Here is a 21,039-nt window from a genome sequence, read left to right as displayed (position 1 = left end):
GTTCCTGCTCCACGCACCAAGTCTACGGTGTGCGTCGACAGCCCTGCCCGGCCTGTTCCTGCTCCACGCACCAAACCTACGGTGTGCGTCGACAGCCCTGCCCGGCCTGTTCCTGCTCCACGCACCAAGTCTACGGTGTGCGTCGACAGCCCTGCCCGGCCTGTTCCTGCTCCACGCACCAAACCTACGGTGTGCGTCGACAGCCCTGCCCGGCCTGTTCCTGCTCCACGCACCAAGTCTACGGTGTGCGTCGATAGCCCTGCCCGGCCTGTTCCTGCTCCACGCATCAAACCTACGGTGTGCGTCGACAGCCCTGCCCGGCCTGTTCCTGCTCCACGCACCAAGTCTACGGTGTGCGTCGACAGCCCTGCCCGGCCTGTTCCTGCTCCACGCACCAAACCTACGGTGTGCGTCGACAGCCCTGCCCGGCCTGTCCCTGCTCCACGCACCAAGCCTACGGTGTGCGTCGTCAGCCTGGTCCAGCCCGTTCCTGCCACTCGCACCAAGCCAGGGGTGCGAGTCGTCAGCCTGGTCCAGCCCGTTCCTGCCACTCGCACCAAGCCAGGGGTGCGAGTCGTCAGCCTGGTTCAGCCCGTGCCTGCTACTCGCACCAAGCCCGGGGTGCGAGTCGTCAGCCTGGTAAGACCGGTCAGCTGCTCCACAACGGAGCGTAAGCAATCCGCTCCGTCAATGTCCAGTCCAGATCCAGCCAGCGGGGTCAGACCGGACCAGGGGCACTATGGGGGGTTGATTGGAGGGTGGTGGGCAAGGCCGGAGCCAGAACCGCCGCCGAGGAGGTATGCCCACCCAGCCCTCCCTTGTTTAGCCCTTATTGAGGCGCGGTCGCAGTCCGCGCCTTTAGGGGGGGGTACTGTCACGCTCTGGCTCCGGGACTCTGTATGTTGAGCCAGGGTGTGTTCATTCATTGGGTGTATTTCTATGTTGGTATGTCTGTTGGGTTCATTTCTATGTTTGAAGGAATGACTCCCAATCAGAGGCAACGAGTGTCAGCTGTGTGCTGGTTGTCTCTGATTGGGAGCCATATTTAACTGTCTGTGTTTCACTTTGTGTTTGTGGGTTTTTGTTCCTTTACGGTCAGTGTTACTGTGGACTTCACGAATCGTCTATTGTTTTGGTTTTTGCACTTTAATATAATAAAGTCAATCATGTTCGCTCAACACGCTGCGTATTGGTCTACTCCTTTTGAAGACGATCGTGACACCTAGTCACTTTACCCTGCCTTCATATACATATCTACCTCAAATACCTTATTATTATCTGTTCTGATGCCTAGTCACTTTACCCTGCCTTCATATACATATCTACCTCAAATACCTTATTATTATCTATCCTGATGCCTAGTCACTTTACCCTGCCTTCATGTACATATCTACCTCAAATACCTTATTATTATCTATCCTGATGCCTAGTCACTTTACCCTGCCTTCATATACATATCTACATCAAATACCTTATTATTATCTGTTCTGATGCCTAGTCACTTTACCCTGCCTTCATATACATATCTACATCAAATACCTTATTATTATCTATCCTGATGCCTAGACACTTTACCCTGCCTTCATATACATATCTACCTCAAATACCTTATTATTATCTATCCTGATGCCTAGTCACTTTACCCTGCCTTCATATACATATCTACATCAAATACCTTATTATTATCTGTTCTGATGCCTAGTCACTTTACCCTGCCTTCATGTACATATCTACGTCAAATACATTACTGTTATCTATCCTGATGCCTAGTCACTTTACCCTAACTTTATGTACATATCTACCTCAAATACCTGATACCTCTGCACATTGATCTGGTACTCTCTGTATATACAGTGGGGGAAAAAAGTATTTAGTCAGCCACCAATTGTGCAAGTTCTCCCACTTAAAAAGATGAGAGAGGCCTGTAATTTTCATCATAGGTACACGTCAACTATGACAGACAAATTGAGATTTTTTTTCTCCAGAAAATCACATTGTAGGATTTTTAATGAATTTATTTGCAAATTATGGTGGAAAATAAGAATTTGGTCACCTACAAACAAGCAAGATTTCTGGCTCTCACAGACCTGTAACTTCTTCTTTAAGAGGCTCCTCTGTCCTCCACTCGTTACCTGTATTAATGGCACCTGTTTGAACTTGTTATCAGTATAAAATACACCTTTCCACAACCTCAAACAGTCACACTCCAAACTCCACTATGGCCAAGACCAAAGAGCTGTCAAAGGACACCAGAAACAAAATTGTAGACCTGCACCAGGCTGGGAAGACTGAATCTGCAATAGGTAAGCACCTTGGTTTGAAGAAATCAACTGTGGGAGCAATTATTAGGAAATGGAAGACATACAAGACCACTGATAATCTCCCTCGATCTGGGCCTCCACGCAAGATCTCACCCCGTGGGGTCAAAATGATCACAAGAATGGTGAGCAAAAATCCCAGAACCACACGGGGGGACCTAGTGAATGACCTGCAGAGAGCTGGGACCAAAGTAACAAAGCCTACCATCAGTAACACACTACGCCGCCAGGGACTCAAATCCTGCAGTGCCATACGTGTCCCCCTGCTTAAGCCAGTACATGTCCAGGCCCGTCTGAAGTTTGCTAGAGTGCATTTGGATGATCCAGAAGAGGATTGGGAGAATGTCATATGGTCAGATGAAACCAAAATAGAACTTTTTGGTAAAAACTCGTCGTGTTTGGAGGACAAAGAATGCTGAGTTGCATCCAAAGAACACCATACCTACTGTGAAGCATGGGGGTGGAAACCTCATGCTTTGGGGCTGTTTTTCTGCAAAGGGACCAGGACGACTGATCCGTGTAAAGGAAAGAATGAATGGGGCCATGTATCGTGAGATTTTGAGTGAAAACCTCCTTCCATCAGCAAGGGCATTGATGATGAAACGTGGCTGGGTCTTTCAGCATGACAATGATCCCAAACACACCGCCCGGGCAACGAAGGAGTGGCTTCGTAAGAAGCATTTCAAGATCCTGGAGTGGCCTAGCCAGTCTCCAGATCTCAACCCCTGTCACGATCGTCGTAAGGAATAGACCAAGGCGCAGCGTGATGAACGAACATGTTTATACTTTATTATCTTTAGTGATAATAGACACCAAAACAAGAAACGACTCGTGAAGTCCCCGGTAACAATGACCAACACGGAACAAAAACCCATAAACACAAAGGGAAAACAGACAGTTTAAATATGGCTCCCAATCAGAGACAACCAACGACAGCTGACACTCATTGCCTCTGATTGGGAGTCACTCTAGCCAACATAGAAATAAACACAACAGAATGAACACACCCTGGCTCAACATATAGAGTCCCAGAGCCAGGGTGTGACAGTACCCCCCCCTAAAGGCGCGGACTGCGACCGCGCCTCAACTTGAACAAAACAGGGGAGGGCTGGGTGGGCATACCTCCTCGGCGGCGGTTCTGGCTCCGGCCTTGCCACCCACCCTCCAATAAACCCCCCATAGCGCCCCTGGTCCAGTCTGGCCCCGCTGGCTGGAGCTGAACTGGACTTAGCAGGAGCGGTTAGCTTCAGCTCCATAGTGGAGCAGTTGACCGGTACCTTCCCAGGCACCGGTGGCCCAGGCACGGGTTGTGCTGGACTGACGACGCGCACCCCGGGCTTAGTGCGTGGAGGAGGAACGGGCCTTACCAGGCTGACGACGCGCACCCCTGTCCTGGTGCGTGGAGGAGGAACGGGCCTTACCAGGCTGACGACTCGCACCCCTGGCTTGGTGCGTGGAGGAGGAACGGGCCTTACCAGGCTGACGTCTCGCACCCCTGGCTTGGTGCGAGGAGGAGGAACGGGCCTTACCAGGCTGACGTCTCGCACCCCTGGCTTAGTGCGAGTGGCAGGAACAGGCCGGGCCGGGCTGGCGACGCGCACCGTATACTTGGTGCGAGTGGCAGGAACAGGCCGGGCCGGGCTGGCGACGCGCACCGTAGACTTGGTGCGAGTGGCAGGAACAGGCCGGGCCGGGCTGGCGACGCGCACCGTAGACTTGGTGCGTGGGACAGGCCGGGCCGGGCTGGCGACGCGCACCGTAGACTTGGTGCGAGTGGCAGGAACAGGCCGGGCCGGGCTGGCGACGCGCACCGTATACTTGGTGCGTGGAGCAGGGACAGGCCGGACTGGGCTGGCGACGCACCCCGTAGGCTTGGTGCGTGGAGCAGGGACAGGCCGAACCGGGCTGTGGAGACGGATAGGGGACCTGGAGTGAAGAGCGGCCACAACCCGTCCTGGCTGAATGCCTACCCTCACACACTCTGTGTGAGGCATCCGCACAGGACGTACAGGGCGGTGTACCCGTAACCTGGTGGCCTTCTGAATCCGCCCCTTTTCTGCCTCCGTCAGCCCCGTCGTCCATGCCGTGTGCCCCCCCCTAAAAAATTTCTGGGGTTGCCTCTCGCCTGTCCGACGTTGACACTGCTGACGCCGCTGCTCCTCTTTCGCCAGGGCCTCTCCCGGCGCTTCCTCCCATGTCCAGTCCAAGTTCTGCCCCGGGACACGCTGCTTGGTCCTTACTTGGTGGGTTTTTCTGTCACGATTGTCGTAGGGAATAGACCAAGGCGCAGCGTGATAAACGAACATGTTTAAACTTTATTATCTTTAGTGATAATAGACAACAATAAACAAAACAAGAAACGACTCGTGAAGTCCACGGTAACAATGACCAACACGGAACAAGAACCCCCAAACACAAAGGGAAAACAGACAGTTTAAATATGGCTCCCAATCAGAGACAACCAACGACAGCTGACACTCGTTGCCTCTGATTGGGAGTCACTCTAGCCAACATAGAAATAAACACAACAGAATGAACACACCCTGGCTCAACATATAGAGTCCCAGAGCCAGGGTGTGACAACCCCATAGAAAATATTTGGAGGGAGTTGAAAGTCCGTGTTGCCCAGCGACAGCCCCAAAACATCACTGCTCTAGAGGAGATCTGCATGGAGGAATGGGCCAAAATACAAGCAACAGTGTGTGAAAACCTTGTGAAGACTTACAGAAAACGTTTGACCTGTGTCATTGCCAACAAAGGGTATATAACAAAGTATTGAGAAACTTTAGTTATTGACCAAATACTTATTTTCCACCATAATTTGCAAATAAATTCAATAAAAATCCTGCAATGTGATTTTCTGGCATTTTTTTCTCATTTTGTCTGTCATAGTTGACGTGTACCTATGATGAAAATTACAGGCCTCATCTTTTTAAGTGGGAGAACTTGCACAATTGGTGGCTGACTAAATACTTTTTTCCCCCACTGTACAGTTGAAGTCGGAAGTTTACAAACACTTAGGTTGGAATCATTATAACTGGTTTTTCAACCACTCCACACATTTCTTGTTAACAAACTATAGTTTTGGCAAGTCGGTTAGGACATCTACATTGTGCATGACACAAGTAATTTTTCCAACAATTGTTTACAGACAGATGATTTCACTTATAATTCACTCTATCATAATGCTTGGGGTCATTGTCCATTTGGAAGACCCATTTGCGACCAAGCTTTAACTTCCTGACTGATTAATTGAGATGTTGCTTCAATATATCCACATAATTTTCCTTCCTCATGATGCCATCTATTTTGTGAAGTGCACCAGTCCCTTCCTGCAGCAAAGCACCCCCACAGCATGATGCTGCCACCCCCGTGCTTCACGGTTGGGATGGTGTTCTTCGGCTTGCAAGCTACCCCCTTTTTCCTCCAAAGATAACGATGGTCATTATGGCCAAACTGTTCTATTTTGTTTCATCAGACCAGAGGACATTTCTCCAAAATGTACAATGTCCTCTGGTCTGAAGAAACAAAAATAGAACAGTTTGGCCATAATGACCATTGTTATGTTTGGAGGAAAAAGGGGGTAGCTTGCAAGCCGAAGAACACCATCCCATCCGTGAAGCACGGGGGTGGCATCATCATGCTGTGGGGGTGCTTTGCTGCAGGAAAGACTGGTGCACTTCACAAAATATATGGCATCATGAGGAAGGAAAATGATGTGGATATATTGAAGCAACATCTCAATTCATCAAATCAAATCAAATTGTATTGGCCACATGCGCTGAATACAACAGGTGCAGACATTACAGTGAAATGCTTACTTACAGCCCTTAACCAACAGTGCATTTCTTTTTAACAAAAAAAGTAAAAATAAAACAACAACAAAAAAAGTGTTGAGGAAAAAAAGAGCAGAAGTAAAATAAAATAACAGTAGGGAGGCTATATATACAGGGGGGTACCGGTGCAGAGTCAATGTGCGGGGGCACCGGCTAGTTGAGGTAGTTGAAGTAATATGTACATGTGGGTAGAGTTAAAGTGACTATGCATAAATAGTTAACAGAGTAGCAGCAGCGTAAAAGGATGGGGTGGGGGGGCAGTGCAAATAGTCCGGGTATCCATGATTAGCTGTTCAGGAGTCTTATGGCTTGGGGGTAGAAGCTGTTGAGAAGTCTTTTGGACCTAGACTTGGCACTCCGGTACCGCTTGCCGTGCGGTAGTAGAGAGAACAGTCTATGACTAGGGTGGCTGGAGTCTTTGACAATTTTGAGGGCCTTCCTCTGACACCGCCTGGTATAGAGGTCCTGGATGGCAGGAAGCTTGGCCCCAGTGATGTACTGGGCCGTACGCACTACCCTCTGTAGTGCCTTGCGGTCGGAGGCCAAGCAGTTGCCATACCAGGCGGTGATGCAACCAGTCAGGATGCTCTCGATGGTGCAGCTGTATAATTTTTTGAGGATCTGAGGACCCATGCCAAATCTTTTCAGTCTCCTGAGGGGGAATAGGCTTTGTCGTGCCCTCTTCACGACTGTCTTGGTGTGTTTGGACCATGATAGTTCGTTGGTGATGTGGACACCAAGGAACTTGAAGCTCTCAACCTGTTCCACTACAGCCCCGTCGATGAGAATGGGGGCGTGCTCAGTCCTCTTTTTTTCCTGTAGTCCACAATCATCTCCTTTGTCTTGGTCACGTTGAGGGAGAGGTTGTTGTCCTGGCACCACACGGCCAGGTCTCTGACCTCCTCCCTATAGGCTGTCTCATCGTTGTCGGTGATCAGGCCTACCACTGTTGTGTCGTCGGCAAACTTAATGATGGTGTTGGAGTCGTGCCTGGCCATGCAGTCATGGGTGAACAGGGAGTACAGGAGGGGACTGAGGGGCCCCCGTGTTGAGGATCAGTGTGGCAGATGTGTTGTTACCTACCCTTACCACCTGGGGGCGGCCCGTCAGGAAGTCCAGGATCCAGTTGCAGAGGGAGGTGTTTAGTCCCAGGATCCTTAGCTTAGTGATGAGCTTAGAGGGCACTATGGTGTTGAATGCTGAGCTGTAGTCAATGAATAGCATTCTCACGTAGGTGTTCCTCTTGTCCAGGTGGGAAAGGGCAGTGTGGAGTGCAATAGAGATTGCATCATCTGTGGATCTGTTGGGGCGGTATGCAAATTGGAGTGGGTCTAGGGTTTCTGGGATAATGCTGTTGATGTGAGCCATGACCAGCCTTTCAAAGCACTTCATGGCTACAGACGTCAGTGCTACGGGTCGGTAGTCATTTAGGCAGGTTATCTTAGAGTCCTTGGGCACGGGGACTATGGTGGTCTGCTTGAAACATGTTGGTATTACAGACTCAGTCAGGGACATGTTGAAAATGTCAGTGAAGACACTTGCCAGTTGGTCAGCACATGCTCGGAGTACACGTCCTGGTAATCCGTCTGGCCCTGCGGCCTTGTGAATGTTGACCTGCTTAAAAGTCTTACTCACATTGGCTACAGAGAGCGTGATCACAGTCATCCGGAACAGCTGGTGCTCTCATGCATGCTTCAGTGTTGCTTACCTCGAAGCGAGCATAGAAGTGGTTTAGCTCGTCTGGTAGGCTTGTGTCACTGGGCAGCTCGCGGCTGTGCTTCCCTTTGTAGTCTGTAATAGTTTTCAAGCCCTGCCACATCAGTCAGGAAGTTAAAGCTTGGTCGCAAATGGGTCTTCCAAATGGACAATGACCCCAAGCATACTTCCAAAGTTGTGTTAAAATGGCTTAAGGACAACAAAGTCAAGGTATTGGAGTGGCCATCACAAAGCCCTGACCTCAAGCCTATAGAAAATGTGTGGGCAGACATGAAAAAGCGTGTGCGAGCAAGGAGGCCTACAAACCTGACTCAGTTACACCAGCTCTGTCAGGAGGAATGGGCCAAAATTCACCCAACTTATTGTGGGAAGCTTGTGGAAGGCTACCTGAAACATTTGACCCAAGTAAAAAAATGTAAAGGCAATGCTAAAAAATACTAATTGAGTGTATGTAAACTTCTGACCCACTGGGAATGTGATGAAATAAATAAAAGCTGAAATAAATCATTCTCTCTCTCCTATTATTCTGACATTTCACATTCTTAAAATAAAGTGGTGATCCTAACTGACCTAAGACTAGGTTTTTTACTAGGATTAAATGTCAGGAATTGTGAAAAACTGAGTTTAAATGTATTTGGCTAAGGTGTATGTAAACTTCTGACTTCAACTGTAGCTCCATTCTTGTGTATTTTATTTTATTCCTCGTGTTAGTATTTTAGATCTACCATGAGCATCAACTTCCAATGCAGTAATGTTGTCAAGGTGCCCGGACACTTGCCCCGATGCTGTTATCTCAATGTTCCTAGCCAGAGTGAAGTACGTTACTGCTAATGCCCAACATTCAACCGCTGATAGGCTGTTTTTAAATGGCTGTGGCAACGTTTGACCAACCTGAACTGAATCAACAAGTGTTTCTTCTCGAAAATGCTTATTAGAGAAATGTTTTCTCTATTAGTTTCAGTGTTTTGACCCTTTTTAAAGGTTTTTTATTTTAATGGTTGCTCACAATGTAGAGAGCTCTGTGATTTTTGTCTGTGAATGAAAAGCGTTCTACAAATGCAATGTATTATTATTGTGGTTTTAGTCTGTTGAAGACTGGCCACATGTTCTCAAGTTCTATGGCCTTCTTTCTTCTCTGTTTTGTTTCTCTGCAGTGGTTGTGCTGTATGTGCAGGGTATCGGCACAAAAGAGTGGAGGGAGGTGAGTTGAAAATTGTATTTCTATTTCCAGCTTTTTTCATTTCCGTCTTGACTCACTGTTCTGTTGAAGGTACTTATTCATACTATTTGGGGGAAACGTAAGAACCTTCCAGACTGAGACTCATGTTGTTCCATCATCATCTTGATTTTTGGAGCTGATCCACTGACACTGAAATTAGGGCTGTGACGGTCATGGAATTTTGGATGACAGTTATTGGCCAGCCAAATGACCGCGGTCACCTTAATAACCGTTCGAATAGCACAAAAAAAAATATATATATACAGTGCATTCGGAAAGTATTCAGACCCTTTGACTTTTTCCACATTTTGTTACGTTACAGCCTTATTCTAAAATTGATTAAATTGTTTTCCCCCCTCATTAATCTACACACAATACCCCATAATGACAAAGCAAAACAGTTTTGCAAATTTATAAAAAATAAAAAACTGAAATATGACATTTACATAAGTATTCAGACCCTTTACTCAGTACTTTGTTGAAGCACCTTTGGCAGCGATTACAGCCTTGAGTCTTCTTGGGTATGACGCTACAAGCTTAGCACACCTGTATTTGGGGAGTTAATCCATTCTTCTCTACAGATCCTCTCAACTCTGTGAACTTTGCCCCAGTCTGATGCCCTGAGCGCGCTGGAGCAGGTTTTCAATCAGGATCTTCTCTGTCACTTAGCGATGTGGAGCAGGTTCAATCAGATCCTGTTCATCTTTCCCTCGATCCTGACTAGTCTCTCAGTCCCTGCCGCTGAAAAACATCCCCACAACATGATGCTGCCACCACCATGCTTCACCGTAGGGATGGTGCCAGGTTTCCTCCAGACGTGACGCTTGGCATTCAGGCCAAAGAGTCAATCTTGGTTTCATCAGAATGATGGAGGCCACTGTGTTCTTGGGGACCTTCAATGCTGCAGAATTTTTTTGGTACCCTTCCCCAGATCTGTGCCTCGATACAATCCTGTCTCGTAGCTCTACGGACAATTTCTTCAACCTCATGGCTTGGTTTTCGCTCTGACATGCACTGTCAACTGTGGGACCTTATATAGACAGGTGTGTGCCTTTCCAAATCATGTACAATCAATTTAATTTACCACAGGTGGAATCAGTCCAATCAAGTTGTAGATTCATCTCAAGGATGATCAATGGAAACAGGATGCACCTGAGCTCAATATCGAATCTCTGAATACTTATGTAAATAAGGTATTTCTGTTTTTTAGTTTTTATAAATTTGCAAAAATGTCTAAAAACCTGTTTTCACTTTGTCATTATGGGGTATTGTGTGTAGATTGATGAGGATTTTTATTTATTTAAACCATTTTAGAATGAAGCTGTAACATAACAAAATGTGGAAAAGTCAAGGAGTCTGAATACTTTCCGAATGCACTATATATATATATAGAGAGAGATATAGAGATATAGAGATATATAGAGATATATATATATATATAGATATAGAGATATATATATATATATATAGAGATATAGATATATATATATATATATATATATATATATATATATATATATATATATATATATATATATATATATATATATATATATATATATATATATATATATATATATATATATATATATATATATATATATATATATATATATATATATATATATATATATATATAGAGAGAGAGAGAGAGAGAGAGAGAGAGAGAGATAGATAGATGATTCAACTGAGAGTGAACAAGACAGGATAAGATACGTAGGTTCAGGTAGTGAGAGAGTGAACAAGACAGAATAAAATAGGTTTATGTAGTGATAGGAGTGAACAAGATGAGCCAAAGTTCCCCAGAGGTCTACAGCTCTAGAGGGGCTCATTAAATATTCACACCCACAGCATGGCTGATGGGGGACCTCTCTCTATCTCTTTCTGTCTCTATCTCTCTCGCTCTCTCTTTTAGAGAACGACTGATAATCGGCCTAGCCGATATATCGGGCCGATATTGTCCTTTTCTAGTCTATCGGCTATCGGCCCTTCTCTATCGGCTTAGCCGATAGTCCCTCTACATAGCAAAACTGCTGCTATGCCAGCCGCCACTCACCACCTAAGCCATGAGCACTGCACAATGCCGAGGAATGTCTAGCTGGGAATATCAGCAGCAGCAAGCTAGCTCATTCTCAAACAGAAAGGTGCAGTATTGAGAAATTGATTAATTGACACAGTGTCCAAAATCAAACTCCTGTTGCAGATATCAGTTTAGTTAATTCGCTAATAATAAGGCTTGTGTCTACGTGCCCGGGCATGCTAGCTAGCAGATAGATATGTGACCTGTTAGCAAAGATTACGATAACTAACCCTTTCATCTGGTGTTCGCTAGCTAGCTATATTAGCTACTATGCTAGATAGCTGGCTAGATAAACATGGTGCTAAGATATCAGATAGAAGCTAATAGTCAACGTAGCTAGCTAACATTAGCTGGTTATAATTTTGAACATGCAAGATTTTCAGCAACGAGCCATCTGACTTGCAGTGTAACATTAGCTATTTATTGGTGTGCTGATCTGACCAACCGCAGTCGTATACGTAAATTGACAGTTGATTGTCGGATTAGATGATTGTCATAATAGGGATCGAAGGAAGTGTTTTAAAATGCCTAAATAAAGGTTGGCAATAGGTTTAGCTACTTAAGAAACTTCTTACATGTTTATGGATCAAGAAAGCTGTAGATCAGTCTGTGTGCACCTTCTCACTTCTCAAACCATTCAGACTGAACGTGCATTGTCGTTTCATATTTATTTCCTACCCTCACTCTCCTTGTTAGATATTATGCACATTTATTGCTTGGTAGCAAACGCCATTGCCATTGAGCTAGTTCTTATAGTAGCAGTAAACAGCAGTAAGTGATAAGGGCGATGGAGAGAGATGTTAGAATATGTGAAAGGGAGCGGAGTTACAGCCTCGCTCTATCCAATCATAGCAGTAGGATCAAGTTACAACCTGCCCATTTCTTGACAGATAGCTGAACTAGCCAATTTGAGTCGTTTCGAATTTCGTCCTGGCAGCGGAGTTGTTTAGGGATGCGTCCTTTCTTTCCTGATCACGGAAAATTAAAACAAATACTAGTTTCATAAGCATCCGTGATCACAAATCATGACGTTACGTGGACCCATTTGCATTGAATAGATGTTTTATATTCATACATGGCTGTCTCTAGGAATTTCTGTCATTGAAATTTTTCTAATTTAATGATATTGAATATCGGCCTAAAATATCAGCCATCGGCCTCCTTGACTCCCAAAAATCGGTATCGGCCCTAAAAAAAAATCCATATCGGTCGTTCTCTAGAGCTCTCTCTTTCTCTCTCTCTCTCTATCTCTATATCTCTATATCTCTATATCTCTATATCTCTATATCTCTCTCTCTCTCTCTCTCTCTCTCTCTCTCTCTCTCTCTCTCTCTCTCTCTCTCTCTCTCTCTCTCTCTCTCTCTCTCTCTCTCTCTCTCTCTCTCTCTCTCTCTCTCTCTCTCTCTCTCTCTCTCTCTCTCTCTCTCTCTCTCTCTCTCTCTCTCTCTCTCTCTCTCTCTCTCTCTCTCTCTCTCTCTCTCTCTCGAATGTCCTCTTCTTGCATTTCTCCTGAGAGAAAACCCTTATCCTAAAGCCCATAATCAATTTAATCTCTGACAGGGTGCTGACGGTTTTTGTTTGTTTATATATTTCATAATTCAAGTCAACACTGCTTGACTAAAAAATGAGTCTGAGGCGATCACCTTACAGCAAGACGTCTTCTGCTTTTTCATAGTGACAGGGCTAATCAAAGAGAATAATTATAGGGCGGCAGGTAGCCGAGCGGTTAGTGTTCGAATACAAGCTGACAAGGTGAAAAATCAATGTGCTCTTGAGCAAGGCACTTAACCCTAATTTGTTCCAGGGGCGCTGTACTACTATGGCTGACCCTGTAAAACACATTTCACCGCAGCTATCCAGTGTATGTGACAATAAAATATATATTTTCTATAATCAGTAGAGTTAACTTTCAATCACCAACTACCTACAGACTTACAGTACCAGTCAAACGTTTGGACACACCTACTCATTCCAGGGTTTTCTTTATTTTTACTATTTTCTACATTGTAGCATAATAGTGAAGACATCAAAACTATGACATAACACATTGAATCATGTAGGAACCAAAAATGTGTTAAACAAATCAAAATATATTTTATATTTGAGATTCTTCAAATAGCCACCCTTTGCCTTGATGACAGCTTTGCACACTCTTGGCATTCTCACAACCAGCTTCACCTGGAATGCTTTTCCAACAGTCTTGAAGGAGTTCCCACATATGCTGAGCACTTGTTGGCTGCTTTTCCTTCACTCTGCTGTCCGACTCATGCCAAACGATCTCAATTGGGTTGAGGTCGGGGGATTGTGGAGGCCAGGTCATCTGATGCAGCATTCCATCACTCTCCTTCTTGGTAAAATAGCCCTTACACAGCCTGGAGGTGTGCTGGGTCATTGTCCTGTTGAAAAACAAATGACAGTCCCACTAAGCCCAAACCAGATGGGATGGTGTGTCGCTGTTGAATGCTGTGGTAGCCATGCGGGTTAAGTGTGCCTTGAATTCTAAATAAATCACAGACAGTGTCACCAGCAAAGCATCCCCACACCATAACACCTCTTCCTCCATGCTTTACGGTAGGAACTACACATGCGGAGATAAATAAAAGAAAAAACCTGGAATGAGTAGGTGTGTATTTCCATCATTCATTGAGTGAAGACTCACAAGCCAAAGCATACACAAAAAAAATGTATGCACGCATGACTGTAAGTCGCTTTGGATAAAAGCGTCTGCTAAATGGCATATTATATTATTATTATTATATTCCCTCACTCAACATCTCTCTATTTCTGATCACCACCACATACACTGAGACAAGGGTTGATAAATGATACGCACTTAAGTGTTGGTGTAAACTAAAAGTAAAATGGTGTTGTGCTGTGCCCTCTTAGTTTCAGTCACTTCACAGCAATTTAAAGCATTTTCTTCTAACAACAATATTGTATACACTAACATTCCCCACAACCCTCCACTACCCATTAACCAATCGTACGTCAGAGAACGCCACCCCAAAAAAGAACATGTCTCGTGATCACGGATGGTTCCGTAGTCGATGGATGCCAGGTAGGAGGCGTTCCAATATCTCCCCTCCCAGGCCGGATAATGGATTGGGAGGAACAGAGTTGATAGCTGGGATTATGTGCGCTGGGCGCTAAGGTCATGAGCCGGGTATTGAGGCAGTGCAGGGATCAATAGCTCATTACTCTGTGCTGTTGGAGCATACCAGCCAGGCCCTTTTCCCAATGGGGATTAGTGTCTGATAGATACAGATGGAGCACCAGCCCTGGGCCGGCCGGCTGAGACGAGTTCAGAATCACTGAGACACTCCCACTCCCTTGGTTCTGTTCTGTCTGAGGAGCCAGCCATTAGAACACTACACTCCCTTGGTTTAAACCCAGTGGTGATTGTGACTCACTGAGGATGTAGATCACATCACAGGCTGTAATGGTAATGGCTGTGGCACGGTGCTGTTCATTCCATTTAGAGTACTCCGGCTTTGCTGATCATTGTTTTTGAGTCGATCCCAATGTTACGGTTAATGTATGCGGATAATATTGCTAGTGATGTTAAACTTTGATATGCTTAGAATTAGAATGACATTGTGTCATTGATCATCATATGGGTCCTACTGATATCAATCATGGAGTTAATGTTTCCATAGAGGTTCTGTTAGATGGAGTATCACTCTGTCACCTGTCAATCATGGAGTTGATGTTTCCATAGAGGTTCTGTTAGATGGAGTATCACTCTGTCACCTGTATTTATTTTTCCTGGCTACTGTTTTAGTTTGGCAGAACAGAGGTGATTGACAACACACTGAATCCAAACTTTGTGCGGAAGTTTTTCCTGGACTACTTCTTTGAAGAGAGGCAGAACCTCCGCTTTGACGTGTAAGTGACCAACATCTCTGTCTCATGCCATCTTGGAAATACCTACTGCTAGGCTAAAAGCCAAATATAAACTTTTATTTTTATACATAGGACCAATTTATAAGTAGCTGTTTCAAGCATTTTCTTTGCTCCCTTGTTAGTCTTTCGGATCACAGAGTAGGCCTTTCCCCTCAGAAGAGTGTGGGAGCCACGATGAGGGGCTGGCCAAACATGCCTTCAGAAAGTATTCATACCCCTTGACTTATTTTTTTGTGATACAGCCTGAATTCAAAATGGATAAAAAATAAAACAAATCACCCATCTACACACAATACCCCATAATGACAAAGTGAAAACATGTTTTTAGAATTTTTGGCAAATATATGGAAAATGAAATACAGAAATATCTAATTTACATAAGGATTCACACATGTTAGAATCACCTTTGGCACCGATTACAGCTGTGAGTCTTTCTGGGTAAGTCTCTAAGAGCTTTCCACACCTGGATTTTACAATATTTGTACATTATTCTTTTTAAAATTCTTCAAGCTCTGTCAAGTTGATTGTTGATCATTGCTAGACAGCCATTTTCAAGTCTTGCCATATATTTTCAAGCCGATTTTCAAGTCAAGACTAACTAGGCCACTCAGGACAATTCAATAGTTTCCATTAACTTGTCCATTTTATTTTTTTGTAGACATTTAGAGATTTTGCATGGAAAATAGATGCGACAATTGACTGCTAGGGTGACATTATACCTTTAATGTAGTCAACATTTTACATTGACATTTTAGTCATTTAGCAGACGCTCTTATCCAGAGCGACTTACAGTTTAGTGACTGCATACATTTTCATACTGCCGATATGCAGTAGGGTTTGTTGGGCAGTCTGTTTTTCATTATGAATTTTCTTCAAAACTCAAAAATATGAGCATGGCGTTTGCAACGCCAGGGTTGTGGGTTCGATTCCCATGGGGGATCGAAAAACTAACAGGTCTGTGAGAGCTGGAATTCTTACTGGTTGGTAGGTGATCAAATACTTATGTCAAGCAATAAAATGCAAATTAATTACTTAAAAATCATACAATGTGATTTCTGACATCACGTGCCCGGCGTACCTTTAAAAGTATTTGGCAATCACCACTTATTCGAAACACAGAAACTAATTTGTCGCAAATAAAGTTTGACAATTATTTTTGTTGATCTTTAGAAAATGTCTCCTATCTGCCGTTTCCATTACACACGTCGCAATTATTTTTTTTGCGACATTGCTTTTGTCGAATAAACCTGGGTCAGTGGAAACCTGCATAATGTAATCTTGGTTAGCAACTCCAGTGTATATTTGGCCTTTGTGTTTTAGGTTATTATCCTGCTGAAAGGTGAATTCTTCTCCCAGTGTCTGGTGGAAAGCAGACTGAACCAGGTTTTCCTCTAGGATTGTCTCTGTGCTTAGCTCCATTCTGTTTCTTTTTTTATCCTGAAAAACTCCCCAGTCCTTAACAATTACAAGCATACCCATAACATTATGCTTGAAAATATGTAGTGTGGTAGTCAGTAATGTGTTGTCTTGGATTTGCCCCAAACATAACAGTTAATTGCTTGGCCACATATTTTGCAGTATTAGATTAGTGCCATGTTGTAAACAGGATGCATGTTTTATTCTGTACAGGCTTCCTTCTTTTCACTATGCCAATTAGGTTAGTATTGTGGAGTAACTACAATGTTGTTGATCCATCCTCAGTTTTCTATCACAGCCATTAAACTCTGCAATTGTTTTAAAGTCACTATTGGCTTCATGGTGAAATCCCTGAGCAGTGTCCTTCCTCTCCGGCAACTGAGTTAGGAAGGACGCCTGTATCTTTGTAGTGACTGGGTGTATTGATACGCCATCCAAAGTGTAATTAATAACTTCACCATGCTCAAAGGGACATTCAATATCTGCTTTTTATTTCATTTTTACCCATCTATCAATAGTTTCCCTTCTTTGTAAGGGATTGGAAAACCTCCCTGGTCTTTGTGGTTGAATCTGTGTTTGAAATTCACTGCTCGACTGAGGGACCATTCAAGGTAGTCATTCAAAATAATTTTAAACACATGCAGCTTATTATGCTACTTTTTTACCTCCTAAACTTATTTAGGCTTGCCATAACAAAGGGGTTGAATACTTATTGACTGAAGACATTTCAGCTTTTCATTTTTTATTAATGTGTAAGAATTTTGAAAAACATAATTCCACTTTGACATTATGGGGTATTGTGTGTAGGCCAGTGACACAAAATCTCAATATAATCAATTTTAAATTCAGGCTGTATCACAACAAAATGTGGAAAAAGTCAAGGGGTGTGAATACTTCTGAAGAACAATCCTTTTCATGTAGCTGTCGCTAAATCCACTTGGTTATTCTGGTCAGCCACCCCACCTCTTATTCCAGGTCAATACTAGATAAAGATCAGTTACGTGGCATTATACCTTTTAATGTAGTCAGTGATATGCAGTAGGGTTTTTTGGGGACTCTGTTATTCATTATGAATTTTCTTCTAAACTCAAAATATGAACAGTTCTGTCTGCTTTTTAAAAGTCAGATTATATACAACTGCAGAATTCTATGATTGAACTGGGAAAATGATTTTTTTCAATAACTAAAGATTGAATTATTCCCTTTAAATTGGTTGTTATCAAGCTATTACTGTGTAGAGCTCTAGCTCCGACTGTTTCAGGTGCTATTATTTATGCTCTGGAAATTCAATCAAGAATCAAGTGCAGTTATTCTGCACTGTGACAAAGCTCTTAGAGACGATCGGTGTGGTTCAGGTGTTAACAAGGTCAATATTCATTTTTAACAAATGGCAAATAATCAATCAGTCTACTCCAGCATAACAGACAGAAAACTCCCAAAATAAATGTTCTGAACCAATGAGCTATTGAATTTGACCAAGGGGAAGGTTAAGCAAGCATCACAGCCCTGAGCCGAGGTGGAGGATTGGCTTCATATCCACAGTGAATAGGATCCAGAGACAGTCTGCCAGTGGTATAGTCCAACAGTCAGTGGATGTACTAATGTTAGTAAACAAGGAGTATATTCTCAACCCTTCTACCCTGTATCCCTCCTCCCTCCTGCAGAAACATCCCTGTAAAATTCAAGGTTCATTTAGAGATAATTAGATTTGCTCATTTAATTCACAAGGATGAAACTTATCCAATACCTGAACTGATAGTGAAGGGCATTCTTCCCTACCTCACTGACTATTCACACGGATAAAGTTTGTCATTTTGAGTGATTTATACCTAACTATGTTTGGTTTCTTGCAGATACAATGTGGACTCCAGAAGTTCAAATATTTCCAAATTTGTAAGTGTCTCCTATCACAGTATATAACACATCATGTTGTTAATGTTATGTTGTTAATTATGCCATCGTAACCCAATCCTGACAGTACAGAGGAAGGATAATTATCAGAAGGAAGCTTGTTGTCTTTGGATGAATACAGTAGTCTACAATATTATATTCTAGATTTGACCTTTGACTGTGTTCTATTCCCTTTGTGCTCAACAAAATACGGGAGCGCAGAAGGTTAGTATTGATGCACCTAGTAAAGACGTTTTGTTTTTGTTCCAATCAAGGACAAACGTCAGCTCAAAACCAAGCAGACATGTCAACCATAGTCTCATTCAGCCATTCCCATTATATCAAAAGCTCAGGTAAAGCACTTTGAGAGACGACTTCAAAGCCAGAGCTACAGTAGGCTAGTTGCTTTTTGAAACAGAATAATGTAGTGCATGGCTCTCCTACCATGTTCCTGGAGCGCTACCGTCCTGTAGCTTTTCAAACCTACCATGTTCCTGGAGAGCTACCGTCCTGTAGCTTTTCAATCCTACCATGTTCCTGGAGAGCTACCGTCCTGTAGCTTTTCAATTCTACCATGTTCCTGGAGAGCTACCGTCCTGTAGCTTTTCAAGCCGACCATGTTCCTGGAGAGCTACCGTCCTGTAGCTTTTCAATCCTACCATGTTCCTGGAGAGCTACCGTCCTGTGGCTTTTCAACCCTACCATGTTCCTGGAGAGCTACCGTCCTGTAGCTTTTCAATCCTACCATGTTCCTGGAGAACAACCAACCGTCCTGTAGCTTTTCAATCCTACCATGTTCCTGGAGAGCTACCAACCGTCCTGTAGCTTTTCAAACCTACCATGTTCCTGGAGAGCTACCAACCGTACTGTAGCTTTTCAATCCTACCATGTTCCTGGAGAGCTACCGTCCTGTAGCTTTTCAATCCAACCCTAGTTTTAACTAAGCTGATTCAGTTTATTAGCCAGCTAACTATTAGAATCAGGTGCACTAGATTAGGGTTGTAGTGAAAACCTACAGGACGGTAGCTCTCCAGGAACAGGATTGGTGTGAAAACCTACAGGACGGTAGCTCTACGGCACATATGTCAGAGTCAAGGCCCGCGGGCCACATCCGGCCCGCGAGAAGGTTTTTTACGGCCCCTGGGATGATCTTGATTTATTATTAGAACCGGCCCGCAGACCGCAGCAAGCCGGCAGCCCGCAGATCTTTTACACGCACCAATACTACATTTCCCACAATGCAACGGTGACGCACCGAGCAGTAGGCTGCTTCATTTCAATATTTATTGGCACAGCAGTCGTCAGCATCACAGTAAAATTAACTTTCAGATACCCATCAAAAATGGCAAAACGGAAGGTGGACACTGAGAACCGGGGGTTTCAAACAAGGTGGGAGTCGGAGTATATGTTCACGGAGGTAGCTGGAAAACCTGTGTGTCTTCTGTGTGGAGAAAGTGTGGCGGTACTGAAAGAGTATAATCTGAGACGACATTATGAAACGAAACACGCGGACAAAAACAAGAATATGGACATGGAACAAATGCCCCAGCTGCGCATCCAGGCTGCTCAAACGTTGTCTATGTTTGGCAGCACATACCTGTGTGAACAACTGTTTTCTTTGATGAACCTGAACAAAACATCACACAGAAGTCGACTTACTGCTGAACACCTCCACTCAATTCTGAGGATTTCCTCAGCTCAGAGCCTTACCCCGAACATTGATGAACTTGTGGAAAAGATGGGACACCACCAAGTATCACCCTCAACCTCAAACAAGTGAACATTACTGTGCAATCACATATTTAGAGTTTTTACTCAGTTCAAGTTTAAAAGTTAAAGTTTAATATTTGTTTTCACTGCATGTTACTTCTCCTTAAACAAAGTGTTGTTTTTGATTAATAGATTTTTGCACTTTATTTTATTGTATTTCAATCCAATTATATTTTAAAAATATTTCAGTTGAGTGGATGATAGAAAATTGCTATTATTGTTTTTTTCTTTGAAGTACATTTAGCCCACTTTTGCTAAAATAGAAAATATAGGCTACTGATGGTGCCTTGAATACCGGTTTCTTTCATTTAATGTTCATGTTATGGGGATTTTTATATAAAGGAAATTTGTCTTTTGTGTCTGTTGAAAATTAAAGATTACTGACAGAGCCATAAGAAAATATTGCTTTATTTATCTGATCATATTGGAATATATTTGTTAGGTTTTCAGTAGGTTCAATTAGGTTCACTAGACTATATGCGTCATTTAAAAATTTTTCAATGAACATTCGAACAGTCCGGCCCTCGGCTTGTAGCTAAATTTTTTATTTGGCCCTCCGTCCATTTGACTTTGACACCCCTGCTCTACGGGAACAGGGATGGAGTGAACCTACAGGACGGTAGCTCTACGGGAACAGGGATGGAGTGAACCTACAGGACGGTAGCTCTTCAGGAACAGGGTTGGAGTGAACCTACAGGACGGTAGCTCTTCAGGAACAGGGTTGGAGTGAACCTACAGGACGGTAGCTCTCCTGGAACAGGGTTGGAGTGAACCTACAGGACGGTAGCTCTCCTGGAACAGGGTTGGAGAACCCTGATGTAGTGTGTCAGTGAGAGAACTCCCACACAGAGCTCTGTTGTTGTCCTTGTGCCAGTGTCTTTATGTGCCTTG

General features: G+C 43.8%; 1 protein-coding gene across 2 annotated transcripts in view; it reads left to right on the top strand.

Annotated features, from left to right (window-relative positions):
- Positions 1–21,039, top strand: part of LOC311147892 (copine-9-like) — a gene marked incomplete at both ends in the record, with an annotated part of 113,317 nt that overhangs the window by 17,775 nt on the left and 74,503 nt on the right. Inside the window, 3 exons of one of the 2 annotated variants that reach the window (XM_084184722.1) lie at positions 9,025–9,071; positions 14,951–15,054; positions 18,342–18,381. In XM_084184722.1, the coding sequence (XP_084040848.1) occupies positions 9,025–9,071; positions 14,951–15,054; positions 18,342–18,381 (191 nt within the window). Of the gene's footprint in view, positions 1–9,024; positions 9,072–14,950; positions 15,055–18,341; positions 18,388–21,039 lie in introns of both variants that reach the window. The other variant, XM_084184721.1, reaches the window with a different exon arrangement.

This window comes from Coregonus lavaretus (genome assembly GCF_964263955.1).
Source record: "Coregonus lavaretus genome assembly, chromosome: 20".
Classification (NCBI taxonomy): Eukaryota; Metazoa; Chordata; class Actinopteri; order Salmoniformes; family Salmonidae; genus Coregonus; species Coregonus lavaretus.
Note: the sequence above shows the minus strand (reverse complement) of the source record. Positions and strands in the feature narration are given on the sequence as shown.